Genomic DNA, 22,182 nt, shown 5'->3' with positions numbered 1-22,182 from the left:
GGCCTCCCTTGCTACTGTGACTCAGTCCAGAAGAGCTACACATGAACAAATGGTTGTTTCAACTCATGATGATCGCTTGTTGGTGTCTCTGAGATAGCTATGGAAGTACTAATTTCTGTTGCTATTTTTAGGCTAAGTTTGGCAAAGTGATGTGTCTTCTGGTCCGGGTTCAGCTGAACATTTAAGAAAACACTTAAAGATATGCTTAGTTCCAGATTGCATCTGTAAAGGATTCTACAGCATCGCTATATTGCTTTAGAAATCAGTCTGATCTTGTCATTGTCATGAGAAGAACAGTATCCACAATGACACTTCTTTTGGGTGTGCACCATGATTGTATAGGTTTAAATATATTGATATAAAATCATACTGTTAACGGGGAAAGTTAGAACAAAAAGACTAAACTATTCTTAAGTAGAGGTCTTATGCCTTATTGTTTTATCTTTCCTTTTAAAAAAATTAAGCTTCATACCAAAACCCCTTTATCTGGAAGCAGAAAATGATACAAATAATAATACTTCTTATACAACACTTCACTTGTTCAAAGAAATGTAAGACGCTAAGAGGCTAAATCTTCAGTATAATAATGTGCAGATTCATTATTCATGTTTCAAGCCAATAAAAAAGGAGATAGATTATTGGCATACACTGTTATTTTTTCACACCTTCCAGTGAAAGCCTAAGTAGAATATTATTAATTCAGTAATTTGCGCTTTTCACTCATAAAAACCATATAAAGCTATTGTCAATCATATTTATTATTCTCAGTGTTTATCAAAACAGATCCTGGTTTTGAGCAATATTCAAATCACTCAAAGAACATAATGTAATTGCTTATATTTCTTTTTTGTCTACTTTTGCTAGATAGCTCTAACCAAACATGGTACCTGTGAAAGTCTTTTGTTCTGTAAAACCCAACCAGCCCCTATCTGTGTGCGCTCTATGCAGAAACATGCTCAATAATCAATGGTAGAAAATAAGGGTGGTTCTTATTTCTCAGGCTAGCATCAGGTAGTCAAGTCTATGTTCAACACCATAGCAACCAGTGTGTCCTTAAAACTTAGCCTTTGTGCTTTTTTGTCTGAGAGTATTTTTTTCTCAGTGATAGGTCTTAGTAAGCTGATCAGTATCTCACTAGTAGTGGAAGTTTCCACACACTCAATAAATACACAGCTTCTACTAAGATACGTATAGTAGAGCTTTTCCAGAAAAATAAATGCAGTGTTATAGTTGGCTACTTTTCCAGTAATACATATTCTGTTACATAAATTACAAGGAATTGAGACAAATAAGCATTTTAATCCCAAAGGTAAGGGATGAAGTTTTTCAACCTCTTGCATTTATAGAACACTATTTCAAGGACGGTGATTATTTGGCTGTTATTTGATTTCATTGCAGAATAGGAATCTGACTGGAGCATTGCTTTCTGCTGGTTAATTATAAATTTATTAGGGGAGTTTTGACCAAATGTCCCTCACTATTAGACCTTGCTGGTTCTGAAGTTCAAGCTATTAGGCTTCATCTAATGTAATGCATTGCCCTCTTTTTCTGTTCTGCGTGTGCTTTTTTGTATTTTTTGTGTTCTCAGGTATGTTCAATTTTCCCTTTCTGGGTATTGTTTGCCGAAGAGGCTCTTTCAAGTTATAGAAATAGGACAAAGTAATTTTTAGAACAGCAAAATATGTAAGGAGGCAAGGTCCCTGGAGATGAAAGACATTTCCAACACAACACAACAAAATAGCTTTCCTGTCCTGTTTGGGTGTTGCTGTTGACTGAGTAGCTTGTTAACAGCACACAAATGTGTGAATGGTAGCAAGGCAGTGCACCGCTAGTGGAGGTGGTACCACAGAATAAGAGAAGCCCATATTTGTATTTTGAGTATTTTGAGTTGGAGGAAAGGTTTACAGACAAGCTTATGGGCACGCTATCATGGACTTGCTTTTGGCCCACGTTCATGCTGTAGGTAGATTTTAACACTTACATGGTGCTTCCAAGATTGAACACCAAAATATGCGGGACTAGACTGGGCTAGGGAGCGCTCAGTGTGCTCAGGCCTCATAAAATGAGATCCAAAGTTAAGGGCCAGTCATGCTCAGACATTGCCTTTCAGTTTTCTCTTAGAGTCTTGCTAAAATATATGTTAGACAAATTCGGTCCAGGCTGGGGGCTTACCTGAAGGTGTAGTTGCATCCTGTGTGAACACAAAAGCCTGCCCTATGTGTGAAAGGTGTTCCTTATACAAGCAGGGCCAGAAGAGGATTGTGACTACAGTTCCCACTTGCAGCAGGGTGGTATCTGTTCACCCACTAAATCACTGTAGTTTTTATTACTGATTTCAGCAGGAACTGAAGCAGGGATGGTAAGGGGTTTGTTGAGTCTTTATAAATTGGTGTTAAAGGAAAGCTGCCATGCTCAGTTCAGTTTCTGAAAAGTAAGGGGAAAAGAACTTGCTAAATTTCACAGAAGAAATCTGCACTCTGACAAATAAATTGCTGCAGCCTTTCAAAACTTACCAAGCAAGACAAAAATGTTACTATTAAAGTTGACTTATGTCCTTTTAATTAAAAGAAGCAATTTGATCCATTTCAGAACCTTGGTGTTTTAAGAGTATGACTCCTAAGTTCTCATGTTTCTCAAGGAGGTCTAAGAAACAGATGTAACAATATTTTATTGCAGACTTGTAAACTTGCTGAGTCAGATGAGTAATGTTTGTTTATATACCTAGAAAGTATTAGTAAAACATTTATGTCATGTTTGAGGTTCGTTCTTCCTTGGCTAAGCCTTCCTAGTTGCTAAGCCTTTGCTTTGCTTCTGGCAGGAGGAGGAGGAAAAGGACAGAGGAAGGGAAAGAATTGCACCCTTGAACTTACCAGTTAAGTCCATACTGCTTCAGAGATCAGTTTCCTTTTACATGCTCAGTTTACTGTGCACTAGACCAAAAGTGTGAGCTGTCAGGCTCCTGTGGTGATAAACCTGTATCTAATTCTGCTCCTACTGACATCAGTGGCAAACCTTGTGCTGCTTTCAGTGGGAGCAGGACTTACACACCATGCTTGTGTGTGATTCAGCCAGCTTTACCTGACCGAGCTCAAAGCAGTCTCTGATGTGAGTGATGACAGGAAGGTTTAATACTTAATCCTGCTTCTGCTCACGGTGAATTTAAAAAGCGTAACAATTAGAATTATCTGAAACCAACAATATAAAGTGACTTCACATGATTTAATAATTCAGGAGTAACTCTGCAAACTGACCATTGCTAGAGAAACCCTGACTTACAGCTTTTAAATTGGGGGATTGCTCTTTGTTTTGCAGAGCACTCAGACTGCGAAGATTAAAATGTTCCATGAGTCCTGAGTATGAAAATAAATTACGCAGAGAAGGATTTAATTTATATTTTCTTTCTAAATGTTTATAAATATTGGAGAAGAAATGTTTACATTTTCACAAAAATAGTAGTAGTATATACTTTAGCACTGCATTTTCGAAGTGTCAAACACTAGTTTGAAAGAGGGCACAAATGAATGTTCACAATTCGAAGAGAGCTTCATTCTACTGAAGATAAGTAATAATTGAACAAAGTGGCTCATATTGACAGCATTATACTGGCATGTATCTTTTCAGAGACAAATGTACTTTATAGAGGAAGTGTCCTCCCATGTCGATGCCTTATAAAATGTGTTACATTTAGTGAAATAATGGGTCAAGAAAAAAAATCATTGTCATAAATGATGGTAGGCACTTTTTACTGAAATACTGGTAGTTTTACACTCTTGACGTGAATAATTGGATGTGTCATATGTGAAGCTACCTAGAAATAAAATAGAGGTCATAAAATGTAAAGACATGATAGGATGCATTTATAACAACATAAACCAAACTGGCATTTTAATGTCTTAAGCCAGCCCATTTGCTATACTTGCCCATTGATCTTGGCTGGAAAAGTTCTATGCCTAATTTAAACACATCTTGGAGATAAAGCCATATAATGGGAAAGTGATAGGATTTGTTTTTGTTAAAAGTATTCTCCTTTTAACTGTTACAATTGTATCACTATAACAGGATTGGAGGCTGGTGGTTGTATGACCTTACAAAACTTCCTCAGAAATGTTGTGTCCACCTTCATAGCAGATGACTTTGTGGTGTAATTTACCTTGACATTTTGCCTGCTAGTGGTAGCAGGTCACATAGAAGAATGTTATTCAATAGACATGAGAAAGGGTTTAGTTTAGTGTTCGTTCCATGAGATGATTTAAGAGAGTAGTTGTTGGGAAAGATAGTACAGTTTGAGAGTGTTTGTGCATTTAATGTATTCCTTTGGAAGGCATGTAAAAAGATGTTTGGTAAAGGCACTGACTCAAAAGTACATGCTTAAAATCTCATTAATTTCGATTGGCTGTATAGGTGCTTTTAATTACCATGCTTGAAATGAGATTTAATATGGCACAGCAATAAAATACGTAACTATGACTACCTAACTAATCATTGAAATGGTATCATCCCCCACCCCCCAATTTTTCCAACTGGAGCGGAACATAGAAACCACATGCTTTAAAAAAAATCAAGAAAGGGAGCAGAGCTTGTCCTGTTTTCATAGGATTGCTAGTAAGCATGCATTGAGCGTTGGGTGTTTTTTTTTAAAAACACTTTTAAATAGCAAAAGAATTGGCAACATGTAATCTCACTTGTCGCTCTGGTTTGCTGCGTGTCTTTGGAAATGAGTAGTAAGCTGGTGTGGAGCACTGCAGGTTGTCCGATGCTTTGTGCCCTGTATAGCCTTTGGCAATAAATATGTACCAGGCGATTGTAAAATGTTCTCATCAGGGCGTGCCGGCTTGTTGTCCTTACTGAGTTTTAACTCCATCTGTGCAGACAGGAAAGTATACAGGGTAAGAGAAATCTACCCACTATCTGTATTTTCTTTTCAGTTATCGTACAGGTGATGAAATATCTAACTAGTGCGTTATTTGGCTGCTATTGTACATTAGTGTTGAGACGGCAGCCTGTTAATATTCAGTGCAGTCTTATGGAAGTGGAAATGTTTCATATCTTCTGTTTTCAATGCGGTTTTACTGAAAGCCCTTTTGAATTTGAATGAACCATTCTGGAATGCCATTCTCAAAAGAGAAGTCTCTAAAAGTTCAGCAAGTGAAATTTTCCCATCACTGTTGACCTAGCGATATTGATAATGGTATGATTAATTTAAATGCCAACATTCATGGTATAGGTGTGCTTCTTTATAAGTATAACAGTCTGTCCATGTTTGTTTGAACCTGTTGAGAAAAATCGAAACCTGGCGAGGTAGAATAAAGGCTGATTTATTGATGGGCATTATTACCTTACTTGGATTTAAGGGAAGGGAAATTGACTTTATAGAGAAAAAGAGAACACTGAGGATAATTAGTCATGAGTCAAGAAAATGTGTTAACTGATGTTTTACGTTGAAAAAGTAGTAATAATACAGGTGAAGGATGAGGGTTGGAATCGGTGTCTGAGATGAGGTTCAGAATGCAATCTGCAGAATACTGAACTACTGAGCAGTATTTCTACCATGGCATCATTTATTCAGGGCGTCTTTCTCTGTCTCTGGATGTAAGCAACAAGAGTACTGCAAATGCCTAACCTACGATTCATAGATGATTTCCTCTCTCTTCTGAACTAAAATGTTCAGAGATGGTGAAGCTTACATCCATGAGGCTCTGTGTTCATAATGAGAAAAAAACGTTAGATAATGAGTGTTGCTACAGATCTATTCTAATGTAGATAAACTTGAACCATTGGATAGAAATATGAGCTCCCATGAAAAACAGGGTGATGCTCTACCCTTCATATCAACTTCTTTTTTGTGGAAAAAGAACATCTAAATAAAATGTTCCCCTTTCTGACCAAAAGATAGCTTGTATACAAGACAGTCTTGCTGAAATTATATCTCAGCTGGAAGGAATGATGAGTTTATTTTATGTAGCAGTTGGAGGTTCTTAGAAATATCAGTCAGTCAGTTACCAGAGTGGTAAATTAAATCTTGAGAGCCAGAGCTCGCTCATCAGTACACAATGATATGGAAGTGGCAAGGAGAGAGACAGACAACTGCATCAGGTCTGGGTGTTTATGTTCTTGATGGAAAAGTACAAATCATTTCCTTCCCTTCTGCTGCTGTCATGGTCCATCACTTTAGTCCATTTTCACCTTGCTAAGAGATTCTGAATGGGCCTTCCTGCTTTGGCACCTAATTAATCTCTCACAAGCCTGTTCTTGCAGCCTGTCTGCCTGGGATGGTCCATGTCTTATGTCAGTGATTCACAAACAAAATATTCTTTCTTCCTTTACTTTCCTTCCTATTCCTGTGTTCTTTCGCCCCAAGCCCCCTCAGGCAGGTTGAAGATGATGTTCTCCCCCTGCCTTTGAAAAGGTCGTACATACATCCTGTTATTACAGGAAAATATCCCCTTTTCTTCTATTGGAACACTGTCACACTGTGGCATGTAAAGTTGGCTAAGTTTTCAAAACTAATAAGTGCCCACAAAAATAAACAGCAGGATTTTGCTTGTCAGAAACTGTTCAGCAACTCAAAGTCATTGCAGTGTAACAGGCAAGCAGGAAATCATTGGTCACTTTTAAAAAATGGCATACCTATACACAAATAAAAGTATATGATCTGAGATGGAAAAGGCATATTCTGTGATGTAAAACATTGCCATGAGACTGTGAAACAAAAAATTATTTTATTGAACTTATTTTATTGTCATATATCAAGTGATCATGAATATCAGATATCTTGTGCACCGAGTTCTAACAGCCACAATACTTTATGACTAGTTTAAAATGAGTCCTTGTGATAAAGTAACACATGTAGTCTATATAACAGATAATACTGAATAGTATAATGTATTATCTATAATAGAAAAACATAGATTCTGTAAAATGATACCAGTGGAATCTAATGTTCCTTTGAAATATATTTCCTGGATAATATTTCTGTTCAGAAACAACTTATCTCCCTTCTGCTGTCCCTTCTGTGGGGACAGGCTTGGTGTTCAGCTCAGCGCAGCATATGCATTTCAGTCTGGGAAATGGAAAGGCATTAAAATAGGCCTGAGAAGTCACTTTGTTAGATCGGTGGTCAGGGGTAGTGTCCGTCAAAACCCTTTAGCTCTACTGGCCTGTATCTGATCTGCAGATACTGGTATTCTGTGCTGTTGATACAAAACCTGCAAGAGCTCTGTGAGTCTTCTGGTGACATACAAGCAGGAAGAAAAGAAAAAAAAAAAAATCACATCTTTAATTCCCCCTGCTGACAGCTTCCTTAATAAATATTGTAAGAAATTTTTCTGTTAAGAGCCACCCAGTAATCTAATTTGCAAGCCCCAATGATATATTCAGCAGCCAGCTCAGGGGAGGTGTGTTTCTACTGTCAGAATCACATGAGCAGGGAATAAAATTCTGAGCTCTCACTGAAAGCTGTAATAATTTATGATGAGTTGTTGGCTTTTATTTTTTCATACTATTTTTGACTCAGCTGAACAAAGAGGATAGAACTGCTACTGACTTTACTGTGATTAGGTTTTTCCATAGTATGCTCACCTACCTGTATGTTTTCATAGGATGTAACAATACGAACACTGCAAATTCATGAAGTTTCATGTATGTCTAAAGAAATCATAGACTGAAACCCCTATCAGCATGGGTGATGCCTGTATACAGCCATAATGAGTGATGAATGCGAGTTGATTTCAATTGTCTCCCCTCTTGACATGCTTGTGTAGGAGTTAAGCCTTTGCCATTCTGTTCAGTTTGAATAATCCCAGATTTGTTTGGTACCTTCTGTGTTGTCCTGGTGAGGCATCCTTGGGCTCTTCCTTCTCTTCTCCTGGACTCCAGTTTAAGGAACGTTCTTCTCTGGTGTGCACGCACAAAACAAAACAGAAGCCAAAAAGCTTTTACAAGATCATAGCTATATAGCCAACTTCAGACTGTTTTGTGAGAGAACTGATTCTCTACAGCTGTGTCATAGTGGTTGTGTCTCTGTTCCTTGCAATGGGAAAAGCTTCCTGTCTTGTGTTCCATCTGTATCAGGTTCATACCCTGAACTGAGAAGGATCAATAGTGTTGTCTCAGAAATTAACTCATTAAAAGATAAGAAAGCAAAACAAAAACCTCTAGGTATTACTTCATAGCTGATCAGCTGGGAGAAGGCGGGATAGTTGGAAGTCTTAAGCCTTGAAAGAACTTCCAGAACCATGTCACAGAGTAATTCCATCTGAGCTGTGGACAGTTCATGGTAAAGACCTCGTTGCTTGGGGTTCACGTCTGTTTCCTCACATCTACTTTAAGAATTTAGAGCTTATAATGGCTACTGGTGGGGCTCATCTGTAGTAAGAGACCTCTTCTTCAGGGAAAAGGCCTCTGGGGTGTCCACAGTGACAAGACTTTACCCTCAGTGAAGAACTCCCAGACATCACTTCGTTTCTATAAGTCTTTCTGCAGACCTTGAGAAGAAAGTCAGGCTGCCAGCACTGTCTGGCTTTCTTCAGGGTGCATGTGGGCATGGTGCTATAGATTTTTAGACCCTTTGTAAGCAAGGAGGAAGAAGATGTCTTTAAAAAGGAAATGGTGCTGTCCCTATCCTACCTTTTCATCCATCTTCCTTTTAAATGCTACATCAACAAAGTTTTTGAGGATGCACCCAGGCAACAGAATGTGGTGCTTTCATTGTTGCTCCTTACAGTTCAGTCTGTTAAAACTGGCTTCTCCATTTCTTTTTACCTTCCCACTGTAGCCTTCGTTACTGGGAAGCAAACACTAACTGGTTTGGTTTTTTATTTTCTCTGGGTGATGAATAGCTGTCAATGTTCATTTTTTCTAAAGAGTAGCTAGGAAAGATACATGAAATGCATTAATAATTTACCTAAACTTGTTTCTTATTATCCTGAATGGCAAGTGCTATATTTCTGTTCTTTTCTTTTGCAGTGAGAGATGCAGATGTACGATGTGTGGCCATAAAGATTCAGTCACTAGCATTGAGTTTCTTCCGTTCTCCAACACTGTTCTCACTAGCTCTGCTGACAAGACTTTATCGCTCTGGGATGCCAGAACAGTAAGCAGTCTTTTTCTTGGTCTTTCTTGAATTCAAGCAAAGTGGTGGTATGTATGGTGTGAGAAAAATGAAAGCCAGTGTAAAATCAAAATAGCAAGTAAGGGTGATGTGGCAATAGAATATTCACTAACACAGCTATTTTCTTCTGACCAAAAATATCACCATGTAACATTTCCTTGACATCTGAAATGACTGAGTCCTCACAGTGCAACAAATGGACGTACACCGAGATCACTGAATAAACAGGTAGACTTAATTAGGTGGTGGTGGTTTTAGCAACTGATGGTCTGGGTCTGGTGCATTGCTGCACACTGTGCTGTATCAGCTCAATAGATAGAGCAGCTGAAGGTCGGTTTTGTTGGGCTTCTTTTGTAGGTGCTGGTATGTCCTTTAGGTTAGGTACAAAGGAAATGGGGGGAAAATGCCATAGGAGAAACACAAGCTGCATAGAAGTCTAATATATTTATTCTTCCTCTAGAAGGGATTCTGCCCCCCCGTCCCCGCCGCCCCCCTGAACTCACTGCTGATTTCTCATGGAATATGTATTATCTTCTCCATAATATATCACTGTAGGTAGTGTCAGAAACTCTGCATCCCTTCCTTTATTCTTTTCTACCTTCATTCTTTGGTATAGGTATAAATGGATTTAGTACATTGGAGAGTGTATTTGTCCCTGCTGCTTTGCAGACCAAATATGTAAATCCTGTTCAAGTAGAATACAAGAACAAGGCAAGAGGAATTTTTTTCTTTTTCATCAGAAAATTCAATAATTATTGCTGCTGTTATGGTATTTCTCATAGAGCAGCTCTTGAAATTCTCAAGTTGCTACTTCAGTTGGTATTATGGTCACTTTGCATTTCTTAAACAGTGTAAAGATACAAGATTCCAGCCCAGAATAGAGAAGGTTGTATTCATGGAAGGGATTTGAGAGGAAGAAGGCAAAGAGCTATTGCTGTGTATTAATAGGTATTGTCATCAGAGCTATACAAACATAGGATAAGAAAAACTGACATGAAAATGACAGTGGAATATTTGAGATGCTCATTAGGCAATTTCTATTTATGGATCATAGAAACAGACTGAATGGAAGGTCATTTAATAATAATCCTGGGCATAGAGCACAACAAGTTAAAATGAAGCCAGTAAAGACTCATTATTCTTAAATGTGTTGGTTTGTAAGAATATTTGATATCCAAATACGAATAATTCAAAAAGAGAAAAAAATATTGAAATACAAAAGTGAAAAACTCAGTGGAAAAATAGGTTTCTGCTTTGTTTTGTTTTCAATAAATCCTGCAAGGAACTTTATCTTGCAAATGTCTCAGGAATCTCCTGTTCATAGCAAATTAACAGAATTATAAAAGAGTTTTTCTTTTATAAGCTTATGGAAAAAGCCTGCTCAATTTTCATTCACCAGCACTGTTTTTCAGCTTTGGGTAATTTTGCTAAGATAGGAAAGACCTTTTGTGAAAAGAAAACATTGTATATGGTATTTTGTTGTGTATTTATTCTGTTGAATTGTTTCCCTATTCAGTGGGAAATCTTACAGATTTCAGATACGTGCCCACATTGAAGCGTCACTTTAAGTGGTGAAATCACTGTGAAGATGCTATCTCCCTCTAAATACTGAATGATATTAAATGTTCCCTCCAGAAAGAAGATGAATGATTTTCTCCCATTAATTTGGAACAGAATATTTTCTCACCTCTGTGAGATCAATTAGCATTAAGGAGTACATTTAAGATAATTTTAATGAAACATGAAAATCATACTCCGGTTTGTTTTCTCATAAATTAGATTCATATTACTAATCACATCTTGCTCTTCAATCATTAACTTTAGTCAGCTCTTTATTATTAAAGATAATGGATGCAGAGAACTGTAAGTCAAAGCAGTGTAAGTTGAATGGACAATGAGCTCTGGATTTGGGGCAGAATGGAACATAAATCTTTGTAATTACTAAGCTGAAGCTATAATGCAGCCATCAGACTTTGGAAACACATAGCATTACTTTTTTCTTTTTTCTTTTTTTTTTTTTTTTTCTGGATAACATAGGGTCAGATCTAGTGGTTCAAAAAAATCTACAGCACGTTGACTGTAATTTTAAACCTAAGATATATGTTGCCTATAGGGAAATGAGAACAGAGAAGGATGAATAGTATTTAGATGATTATGGCTCTGTCCAAACATTCTGGGAGAAAATATGGAGTTGGTGTTGGATTTGAACAGGAACCATCCTCATGCCGTGCTAGACTCCCAGTAGATTAGATGTATGAGACTGAGGCTGCAATTTGTTGGTAGGAATTTCTTGCCGGTAAAGCTGATGGCTCTCATGCCAAGATAAGCTGTGGAATTTATTTCTCTCTATGCCAGTTCCATAGAAAGACAAGCATATTCTGGCTTTTCACCGGAATATTTTCTTGCTGACACATCAGAGTGAGCATCTCTACTCATGAATTGCAAAGTGTGTCCAATGATAAATGTGAGAGGTGCAAAGGAACATGAGACCCCAAGAGTACAAGTTCACCTCCCTGGGTTAATTCTTCTCATGATAAGCGGTCTGCCACTCATCTGCATCTCCCGCGTTCTGATGAGTAATTTCTTGGGGCTAGTCAGATTTGTCTGGATAACATTTGAGTCAAGCTGATTCTTTGCTCTTTCTCAGACAGATAAAATGCCAAATATTTGTACACTTAAATAATTAAATAGAGGGGAAAAAAAGTACTCACATTTTTCATTCTACATATTGGAAACTTATTGATTTAGTAACTATCTCATCTGCTTTCTGATTTTTGAAATGTCAGGTTCTGTAACTGGATATTTCATTTTTGAAAAAGTTGTGCAGTGACTGTCATTTAGAAGTCAGCATTCAGTAGTAATGCCCTAAGGAATGTGTCCGACAAGGATTTGAGAAGACTTGTGTGTGTACTTAACTGGACAGTCCCATTCACATCAGTGATACTATTCTTCTGAATGAAGTTCAGCACATGCACAGCTCTGTAAAAAGTTAGATTCATACAGTGCTCTATTTTTCTATTTGATTTTGTGAAATACTAAGCATTTGAGATATTGTTTGATAATTGTTGTCCATTTTGGTCCCTACTGGTCACTGATACTCAAGTGTTTGTAGCTTAATTTTTTAATTATCCAGGATATGTTTCTGACTATATGCAGTGTAGCCCAGTGATTCAAAATGAGCCCTATTTTTCTGCATTCCTTTTGCAGAAGACTGCTGGCATATAACACAAATTAAAGGATCCCATTCCCACCCCACTATCAAACTAATATCCCTGACATCCAGACAGGAAGGCGTCAAGCATGTCAGCTTTTTACTATTTGGGTCAAAGATGACTTAAATAGGGGTAAGACAGCGCAGTGGAACAGTGACCAGATGCAAGTTCTAGCTCTGCATCAAATTTTATCCTTGACAGTAGTTTGTGGGCTGAACAGCACAATCAAAAGTTAGAAGCTCTGAGGTAGTGTGGTCTTTGATGAATAATGCAGGCACCAATCTCAGAGGAAAAAGGAAAAAAACAGAATGAGATTGTCCAAAATCCTGCCTTAACAGCAGCAAATAGCTCCCAGTAATGACAACTCGTTCTCATCGAGCCAGAACCTGGCTGTGGCCATCACACTCCTCAAAGACTGCTGTAAAGTTTCCCCCTGCCCCAAAGCGAGGGAGGGGAGTGGGAATCCGGGCAGAGCCTCCTTTCAGGCTCATGCAGGGGTATCTCTTCATGGGCATGAAGAAACTGGTTCTCTCTTAGCCCCTGGAAATGGTTCATGAGTGTGATATAGCCACACTTTATATGGTAAGGCAAGCTGGACTTTTAGGGCCACATTACACTCAGAGAAAGACATTAGGAAGAAGTAGGCAGTGAAACAAGCGAGAGGCAGCTGGGTGTTCCTTTAGGGCAGGGTTTTTTTCTTTAAATGTGGCATTGGATAAAAAAGGGTCTTATGTACAGCCCTTTTTAAAGCGTTATTTCCTAATAAATTGAGGCTTCTGTACTCATGATGTCTGCTTATCGTTTTCTGCTAATGGCTTTCGAATGTTAGCCAAGGTTTGATAGAGTTTAAGTTTCCATGCAATTAGGTCTCTGGGCAACAGCAGGGAAACCCAAATGAATGCCCCATCTGGTAGGAGATGTGGCAGTGGGTGCTCAGCCCTGCTGTCAGGCACCACCTTTCCTGTGGTCCACAGCAACCCCACCACCCTTGTTCTACAGAGTGGTTACAGGTGGTGGTGGTAAGATACTGCCTGGGACTTTTCTTTCTTGGCTTTTCATAATCCACCCCACAGACTTTTAGATCCTGAAATGATCTGTTTGTCAGTTCAAAGAAATAGCAGAGTAAATCCCCAAGAATTTGGGGCAGTGTAATTTGCATTTTTGTGGTCTTGTGAAAGGCATTCGATTTAAGGCATACAGATCATTTAAGGACAGTGGCTATTTAAACGGGCTCTTCACACTGTGTCCTACCAGAGAATAAATACTTACGTACACCAGTTTTTGAGCTCTCTGCTGAGGTTGCCTGCTGTGGTGCGGCATTTTAATGATTAGGACTTAGCTGCTTATGTATTTCATATTGATGTAGAATAATTACAATGATGCTGATCTAAGCTCCAGTCTTGCAATTTTTTCCTTCCCAATACAGCCCATCTTCCTCCACCGTGTGATGTCTATGGCATTGGGACAACCCTGCTGTGGTTTCTGTTGCAACTGGATTGTGCCTGAAAGCTAGTTAACTGTTACTTGATTAAATTCAATAGAATTGTTCCAAACTAGTGATTTCCTTAGATAACCTTTTTTTCTTTCTTCTAGTGAAATTAGCTTTTAGACCACTTATTTTTCAGTGTTGATTTTGTCAGAATTTAGTAATTTTCAAATTAGTAATTCCCTAAAATAAGCTGTTCTGGTTTTGTTTCTTCCAGTGAAATACAAATTATCTTTTAGACTACTTGTTTTTCAACATGAATTTTGTCAGAACTTTTTTGTCAGTAGCTTTAAAGTATGTGGGAACACCCAGATCTTTGTAGGGATGCTGCATATCTGTGATGGGGGCTTTTATGACTCTGTTCATTTGGAGTGGGCATTCACGAGGCAAATTCAGGAAAAATGTCAGAGTATTTAAGGATCAGGCATATGAGACAGGCACAGAGCAGCCAAAGGGAGTTATTTTGAAAGCCGATCTGGTCATCTTTACATTTTTTGGCCTAGTCCAGTTGATTTATCCCCGAGTAAACACCTTAGACACAAAATTATCACTCAGAATATCCTCAGGGTATTGGATTTGTCAGTTTTATTTGAACCCTTTTGAACTCCAGAGAAATGAATTTAAGAGCTGAGTGGATAGACAGGATGGGTCATTTAAAAAATCTTTGACAGGCAGTTTATGGTTCAAGTCAATCCTCTTCAAAAGTAGGTCAAAGATTGAAGTCGTCAGTATTGGAGACGAAGAGCTCTTCCATGCAAACTTCGAATCTCTTAGTGTAATTGAATTATTTTGCTATAAATAAGGGACATGCAAGGATAAGTCCAGTTCCTGGCATGAAGTGTAACAAATTTTGTGTTCCTGATTCTGTTCTACGTATTTGTAAATAATGGGTTCATATTTTAAAACTCCCTGTCTTAATATGAAAAAGAATTTGAGTCACAGTAAAATATGAAATCAAGAACAAATAGCTATGAATACAGATTATGTTTTCTCCAAGAAGTAATATCACGAAACACAAAAGTAAAACTTGAAGAGGTTTATGTTAAATCTGTTTGGGATGCTTTCCTATAGACTTAGTGCCAATTTTTTCAAAACCAAACATATGGCTGAGAAAAAATGTCTTGATTTCTTTCTAATCTTGAAAAATAATTGGGGAAAAAAGCTTTATATGGTCACTGTCATTTTTAAAAATGCTACATTCTGACTTTCCTCCAAAACAACTTCTGTGGAAAAAGGCGAATTAAAATAAAATATTTCAAATAATGAGCATATAACTCTGCAATTTGGATCAGTGACCCAGATACAAGCAAGAAAGTATCCTATGTTCTTGTTTTGCTGCGGGGTTTTTTGTCTTCCTGAGAGGCAGGAAAACCATTGCCCTTCAAAACGTATTTGGCGGCCGTCCCCAGAATAACCCTCAGACTGGAACTATGACTCTGTCTTTCATTTGGCCTGCCATTACTGACTTGTCCCTCCTTTTTCTTGCCTTCCTGACTTTGCTCTCAAATCAAACCATTAAATCCAAAGTTTTACAAACTGTATAATCAGTTGATCTCATGGGCTTTTTTCCCTGTTAAACTAGGTTTAAATTGGACTCTAAACATTTGAGATCAGACAAGTTACCTTGTTCTGCAAAGTTCAACAGTTGGACTTGATGATCTTAAAGGTCTTTTCCAGCCTAAATGATTCTATGATTCTAAAGCTCCAAGTGAATTAGTGGCTCTTAAGAGGTTATAATTATTGTTTTATTAAGCTGTTCCTGTTCATTGACATGCCTGGTCCTGTCCACTGGATGTCAGAGTCCTTTTGCCAGTGGGAAGGCAGCCCGTTTTGACACGTTGTCTTCCTCTGCCTTGTCTCCACAATGTAGAAAAGCTACATTCTTACTTCATTTCAAGGAGAAGTCTTTGAGAAGACAAGACAGTTCTGTATGTTAAAGCTTAATATCCAGCTTGACTCCTAATTAATGTGAAATGTATAAATGGCTTTATCTTGGCAGTGATGTAGTTAATTTAAAGTAACACCTTTTCATCATGATGTTCACAGTCATTTAAGCTGCTACTAGAGAAGAGAGCAACAAGGTCCTCTCAGATGCTTTTGTTCCTGCACAGTCATGGTTTCCCCAGGGGCTCTGCCTGAGTTTCCTCCTGTAGCTAGAAGTTTGCACCCTTCAGGCAAGGCTTCTTGCAGTGCAGCCCGGCCTGGTTTTAACTTACTGTCTTAGAGCAAGTCTTGGCTCCTTTTCTCATATCGTTGCCTGTCCTATGGTCAGAGCAGTCCTCTGATCCTTCCCTAGCAAGCTGTAGGTGTACCTGCCTTTGAATTCCTGTTTGCTGCTGAGCTCACAAACCTCCCAGTACACCTGATTGCCCACCTCCCTCCCTCCTAGCAGGTCAGTGCAGCCACCCTTCTGCAAGGTTTTGTGCCTTTCACCAAAGCTTCTGTTCTGGTTTAAGGCTCTCTTTCATCCATGTGCTGTGTTTCCCTCACACTCCCCAGGATGGTCCCCCCATTTAATGACGGGTGATGGGGAGGTGTTTTGGCCCTGTGTGTCTCAGCACACTAGTTTCTATTTACTCCTGCCTTACCAGCTAGGGGGTTGCTTCTCGGCGAGGCATTTTGGAGTCATGTAGTCACGTGAAACACATGCCTATAATTACAAATGAGGAACATCCATATTCCAGGCAGCAGGCCATGCAATTCACAGCTCCACTGACAGCTCCCTGTGATGTATCACTGACGCCGACGTGTTGCAAACTTGCAAGGGCAGGCAGAGAGGCAACAGTGGAATGGAGGAGGGTATTAATTCACTATGATTGAATCAGATTTCATCAGTTGTAAAATTAGAGTGGATCAGTTTTCAGTTGCTGCTTGTTATCTTAGAATATTAGTAGTAATTAGAGTGCTATAAATAGATAAATTTTAAATATTTGAAGTTCTAGCCAGGGGAAAAGTCTGGCTATAGATTTCAGTAAACACTTAGATAGCGTGGCTCCTGGCGTGCCATACAGGGAGCGGGTTCTGTCGGAGTGTGCAGTGTAATGGTGTTTGGCTGTGTCACTGATTATTTAGAAATGAAGTGAGAGAAGCAGGCTGTATTCCTGTCTGGGCAGCAAATAGATTGACCTGAATCTGAACTTCTTACCAGCTGCCTGTGTATATCTATAATGTGTGTGTGCATGATATATTGTAGTAAGTATGAATTTAATTTTTATGTCGCCAATGTCACTTTGAAACAAAATGGGAGTAAAGTTCTTTCAAAGGCTTTGGGAAAGGCCTGACTGCAGAGTAACATTTGCATTGACTTCTTGGTCCTAAAACTCTAATTAAATTATTGATTATGAAGCTGGCTGCTTTCTTAATAGTTCCTAATGTAACAATTAAAGCAAAGTAAGTAATTAAAAATGAAAAGATCGGTCCACGAGTACAATCTTCAAAAGGTCATTTTCAACTTAATCGCTTTTTTGAAAGAGGCAAGAATAAACCAAATGAGTCATTAGTAAAAAAGCGATTTAGTGTGTGTATGTGTGTAATAATGTTCCTACCAGATTTCCACTGGCCGCACAATACCTAAATTAATTAAAAATAATAGCTAAATTTACTTAGTTGATATTATATTAACACCTCTCTTCCCAGACCAGGCCTCGATTGCATGAAGTGCAGTAGAAGGTACATAGCCATAGCATGCTTCTACTCCAGACAGCGGATAAGCAAGGCAGAAGCCAGAAGCTTCAGCCAAAGAGAGCACAAAATTTCAGTTAAACTATTATGTTGTTATTTAAAATCATAAACAATGCTTTGTACTACACAGATCATTTATTAGCAACTTTTTTATAGGCATGAGAAGTAAGGGGAAATTTTTAGAGGTCAGTCAGGTTAGTCCATGAATGTTTATAAGTGCGAAAGGTAGCAGGGAGGAAAGCACAAATGTGTTTGCCAGAAAATTTTCAAAAGACCATTTAACACTGTTGCCTTTGATAGGGCAGAAGTGAGAGGTGACACTGGAAGATTCAAGAACTGATAGAAAGTTTGGAATCTACAAACAAAAAATAGTCACTCGTAAGCAAGGTACACAGCCAGGCACTGTTTGCCTTCCCCTGGATGGAGAACTACTGAGTTTCATACTGATTTTATTCTGTACTGTGGGCTTTTCACAAGGTGCTTATAATGTTATATGAAGGAAAATCAGTCACAGCTTTTGCATCATCTCTGAAATTTAGCTATCATGTCCTGACAAGCTAGGGAAGGAAACACATTTGGGATGAAAGCTCTATTACAAATACTTTACCCTCTGCCACAGATCTTTCAGTATAAAATGTCTAGCTTACATATCACTGCAAAAGTAGCTAATTGGTGCAATAGTTCATCGGTCTGAAGACAACCTGTTCTGGAGCCTGTTATAAATGTAGTTCAGTATCACCATACTGCTTGCACATGCAAGCTAATCGGAAACTAAGCCAAACTTTGAAGCATGGATGTGGAAATTTGCTAAGCAAACACCTGCCGTAGTCAGCACCTCCTGTGCCTGTAGAACATGTATATTCCTGTGCACAGGGTAATTCATTAAACCATGGGAGACAGAATTCAGATAAGCATGTCCATCAAAGAAATATTTGTCAGGGGTATCTAGGAGTCGTCTAATATTGTGAGCTTTATAGGCGTTTGGGGAACTGAGCTCCCATGAATAGTTACTGTGGACAGCAACTGTAAACGCTTTCTCTAGATAATAATTGTCGTGCTTGCTACAGTTAGATTCTGGTTCAACACATTTGCTCAGAACTGAATCCTATTCTTGACGAGGCAGTGGGGGGAAAAATTACTCTGCCGTTCCGGTTGTATGAGAAATAGATAAATCTGTTAGTCTGTTAAATTAAAGACTTTGCATCTTAAATGCTTTTTTCCCTTTCCCCAATTAATTGTAGAAAGCAGGTTATAGATGTGAACTTTTTATGAAAGGTCCTCTTAGTGGATCAGCATGTCTGCCTCTCCACCTGCACACCTACAAAGCTCTACCATATTACGCTGAAGGAGTGGGTAGTTTGTTATCTTTCCTTTTATCTGGATTCCCCACGAGCTGTTTTTATGCGCTACTAAGTACAGAGCTGCTGTTCTGTCAGGTTGAAGTAAGGCGTCTGGACACACTTGTCTACACAGAACATGCTATGATGGGTTTTTACTTCTCAAATTCAAAGATTACACTAGACTCTCTAGTCCAAGCATGAGCTGTTATATATCAAACCATGTATTCCACTGTCCCTTCCCAGACATAGCTGTAAGAACTTAAGTTTCAGAAGTCTGATGACAACATGACTGTGGCTACGCATTCTCAAAAAGATCTATTAAAAACCAAACAAACCCCAAACCTTACAAATCAATTTCCTTTCTACTAACAATAACGTTGTGAGGTAAGTAATATATTTTCAATAAACAGCTTTCCAGTTTGGTAAATACTGAATCAAAATGTTGGTGGTGAATCAGTCTGTTGCTTTGTATAGATTACTCCCTTCTAACTGCTACTGCTTGTGTATAGATGTATTCCCATTCTGGTTCCCCACAGCCTCAGTGGGTGGCTTCTTTAGACTTCGTGCTCACACGTCCTTTTCATAATAGCAAAAGAGATACTGTCTGGGAAACAGCTTGAACGGAAAAGCAGGCAGGCCTTTGGGATGACTTCAGCTGTGTGTTCAAAAAACTGGAATTTCAGAGCTTGCAAGATATTTGCTTAAAAAATATTTTCTTACTGCTTCAAGAAAGCTTAAGTAGTCAGTTTTAAGTGCCATCTGCAAAATAGTTGAGGGTCCTAGTTTTGAAGGAAAAGCTGTAGGCTGTCAAATTGGTTTTGAGTAGGATGACCTATGCAGCATCGATGGAGAGCAAAAGTTTGCAGTGGTAATTCATACTTCAAACATTTCCTATGTTACAGAATTTTTGTAGTACATATTTAATGTACAGAGAACTGCCAGGCAGACACAGGTTTAAAACAGTTTTATGCTCTGATACCCCCAAGGCAACAGCATGGAGAGGTGGTGTTCACATTTTATGGTCCAAGGCCAAAATGCAACTCTCTGATTATAATTGAATTCAGCTTCCACATTTATAAGCATGATAAATAGTTGAGGACATTTTATGTTAAGAGGCAGCGTGGTTGGTCTAATATGAAACTGATATGAAATTTGGGAGATGCTTCTTCTCTTCCTCACACAGCCAGGAATTTGCTTATGAGTAGCAGGCATGTCACTTCACCTCTTTTCCGTCTCCCCTTTCACCCTTTGTTGTTGGTGTAGACTGCAGCATAAGGCGTTAAAAAAACACATTAAAAAGTAGGAGTCTTACCATCTCACAGTGTGCTGTACTAATAATCTAAAGATGATTCAGCTGAGGTCCTAAAATACGAACATATTCAATTCTCTCTTTCTGGAATCTTTTTCTCCAGTCGCGTCTTTTGGGTTATTCTGTAGAAAGGATTAAATTGATGCAAATGAGAGACAGACCTGGTTGCTAAAATGGTGGAGATGGAATGAAAAAATATATTATAGTTGTCCGAAGAAGGAGCTTCAGGTGTTGTACAGTATTGATGTCGACATTGGGAGACATTAGTATGGGCTATTGGAGAGGAGAAGCAATGAGGCAGCACCTAATTTGTGTTGTACAGTTCTATTTAAAATTGCTCCAGTAGACTACCCTGATGGGATTTCATATTGCCTATAGAAATAGGAGTGCATGTTCTTTTGTTGTCTTGCAGACAAGGTAACGTGACGGTGTTGTAATTGTGAAATCGTCAAAACTAGTAGTGACTCACTTTGTGGAGAACTGTCTGTTCTGGTATCCTGAGAACCCCAAGTGTCCCCACTCAGCAACGATGAATACAATGCTAATTACATGCTGTAACTTATGTGAAACAATTAAGAGATCTGTCTCCGTCACCGTGCCAGTCTGGACTTTCCTAACAACAGGATGGTATTCCAATCAGTGGTGTGAATTGCTGTGTCATTCTAGTTAACAGCTAGGTTTTCTTGCATCGTAACATTTGCCCAGGCTCTTCATCTGGAGGCAAGCCTCTCCTCAGAATGCCGTGGGATCGCTTATAGAATTTCCTCTGTGTGTTTTCTCCTCCTGTGTTTAATGGTATCTCCTTTGTTTTCTTAGAACAATTAGGCATACGTCAAGGATACACGTTTATCAAAGCAGTCAGCATGCAATTCCTCATCCCTACCGTAAATCCCGGTCACACACACTAGCCCATGCCAAATCCAATCGTGAGTGCACTAATGCCTTCACAAATGCTATGTTTGGATGCTTTGTGTCCTGCTTTCCTGGCAGGCTGAGGTCTGTCAGCTTTTTTTCAGGAGTGCAATCTCAGAGCCCCTCTTGATTGTGAGGTGATTTCAGAGCTAGAGCAGAAAAACAAGCTTCAGCAGCGGCATCGTTGTCTCTCAGGTTCAGATTTCTGGCAATAGTTTGCTGCAGCACTACTAAAATTAATTGTTTCAGGACCCTGGCACCAACACAGAAGGAATGAGATGCTGCCAAAAGGTACCACCAGTTGATCCCCTGAGAACTGACTGTTCCTGCATCACTCAGTGTGGTTTTCAGGACAGAAAGGATTTACCGGTAAACACTGGTTTTACAGTTTATTTAGCTTTTCGTTTTCTCTAAAAATAAATATGTGATTGTTGCATTCCTGTTTTTCCTCTTTTGTGGCTCAAGCCCAGCTTCTCTGCCTCCAAGTGGATTTCAGGCCAGTGTTTTGCAAATGATAGTATTTTACATGCTAGTCCCTTACTCGGCTGATTGTCTCTTTCCCCTCTCTCTCTCCTCCCAAAAATGTTTTATAGAGAAGCAATAATCTTTCAAAAAGAAGACATTTATCACACGCAGATTGGAAACACTGGGACAAAACTGATAGGCGAGAAGCAAAATTTAGCAATGTGACAAAGCCTTTGTACGTAATCTTCCCCTGTTGGTGACTAGAATAAATATCAGTGGTCTAATTTTCCACTGTGAACAAGCTCACAGGAAAGGAGGTACTTGGTGATGTATGCTATTAGGACTGTGCCACAGTCCTACTTTTTATTTAAATCTCTCCTGTTTTATGCTAGGTTTGTGCAAAAGCAACAGAGTTGCTTTAGCAAGAAGCCACAGAAGAGCAGGAGTGGTCAGGACTAGAGTAAGGCCAGGTGTGACCCTCTGCACATTGCACTCCGAGATCTATCCCAATCCTGCTGCCAAACCTGCCCCCCTTTCCAGCCCCATCCAATAATGGCATGCAACTGGTTTTACTAGTTGAGATGGAACCCTGGAAAGTTGAGTCTGGGACTCAATGCTTTTTGGAAATGCAGGTAGCGTGTCCACCTTTCTCAGAGACTGGCTCTGCA

The 22,182-nt window shown here is 38.9% G+C and overlaps 1 protein-coding gene across 1 annotated transcript in view; it reads left to right on the top strand.

Moving 5' to 3' along the window:
• Positions 1-22,182, top strand: part of SPAG16 (sperm associated antigen 16) — a 411,664-nt gene that overhangs the window by 240,352 nt on the left and 149,130 nt on the right. Inside the window, exon 13 of the mRNA XM_050899968.1 lies at positions 8,965-9,091. Coding sequence (XP_050755925.1) covers positions 8,965-9,091 — 127 coding nt within the window. The remainder of the gene's footprint in view (positions 1-8,964; positions 9,092-22,182) is intronic.

The sequence above is a fragment of the Gymnogyps californianus genome, chromosome 7 (genome assembly GCF_018139145.2).
Source record: "Gymnogyps californianus isolate 813 chromosome 7, ASM1813914v2, whole genome shotgun sequence".
NCBI classification, from domain to species: domain Eukaryota; kingdom Metazoa; phylum Chordata; class Aves; order Accipitriformes; family Cathartidae; genus Gymnogyps; species Gymnogyps californianus.
The sequence above is the reverse complement of the archived record's forward strand: the minus strand, read 5'-3'. Positions and strand labels throughout refer to the sequence as shown.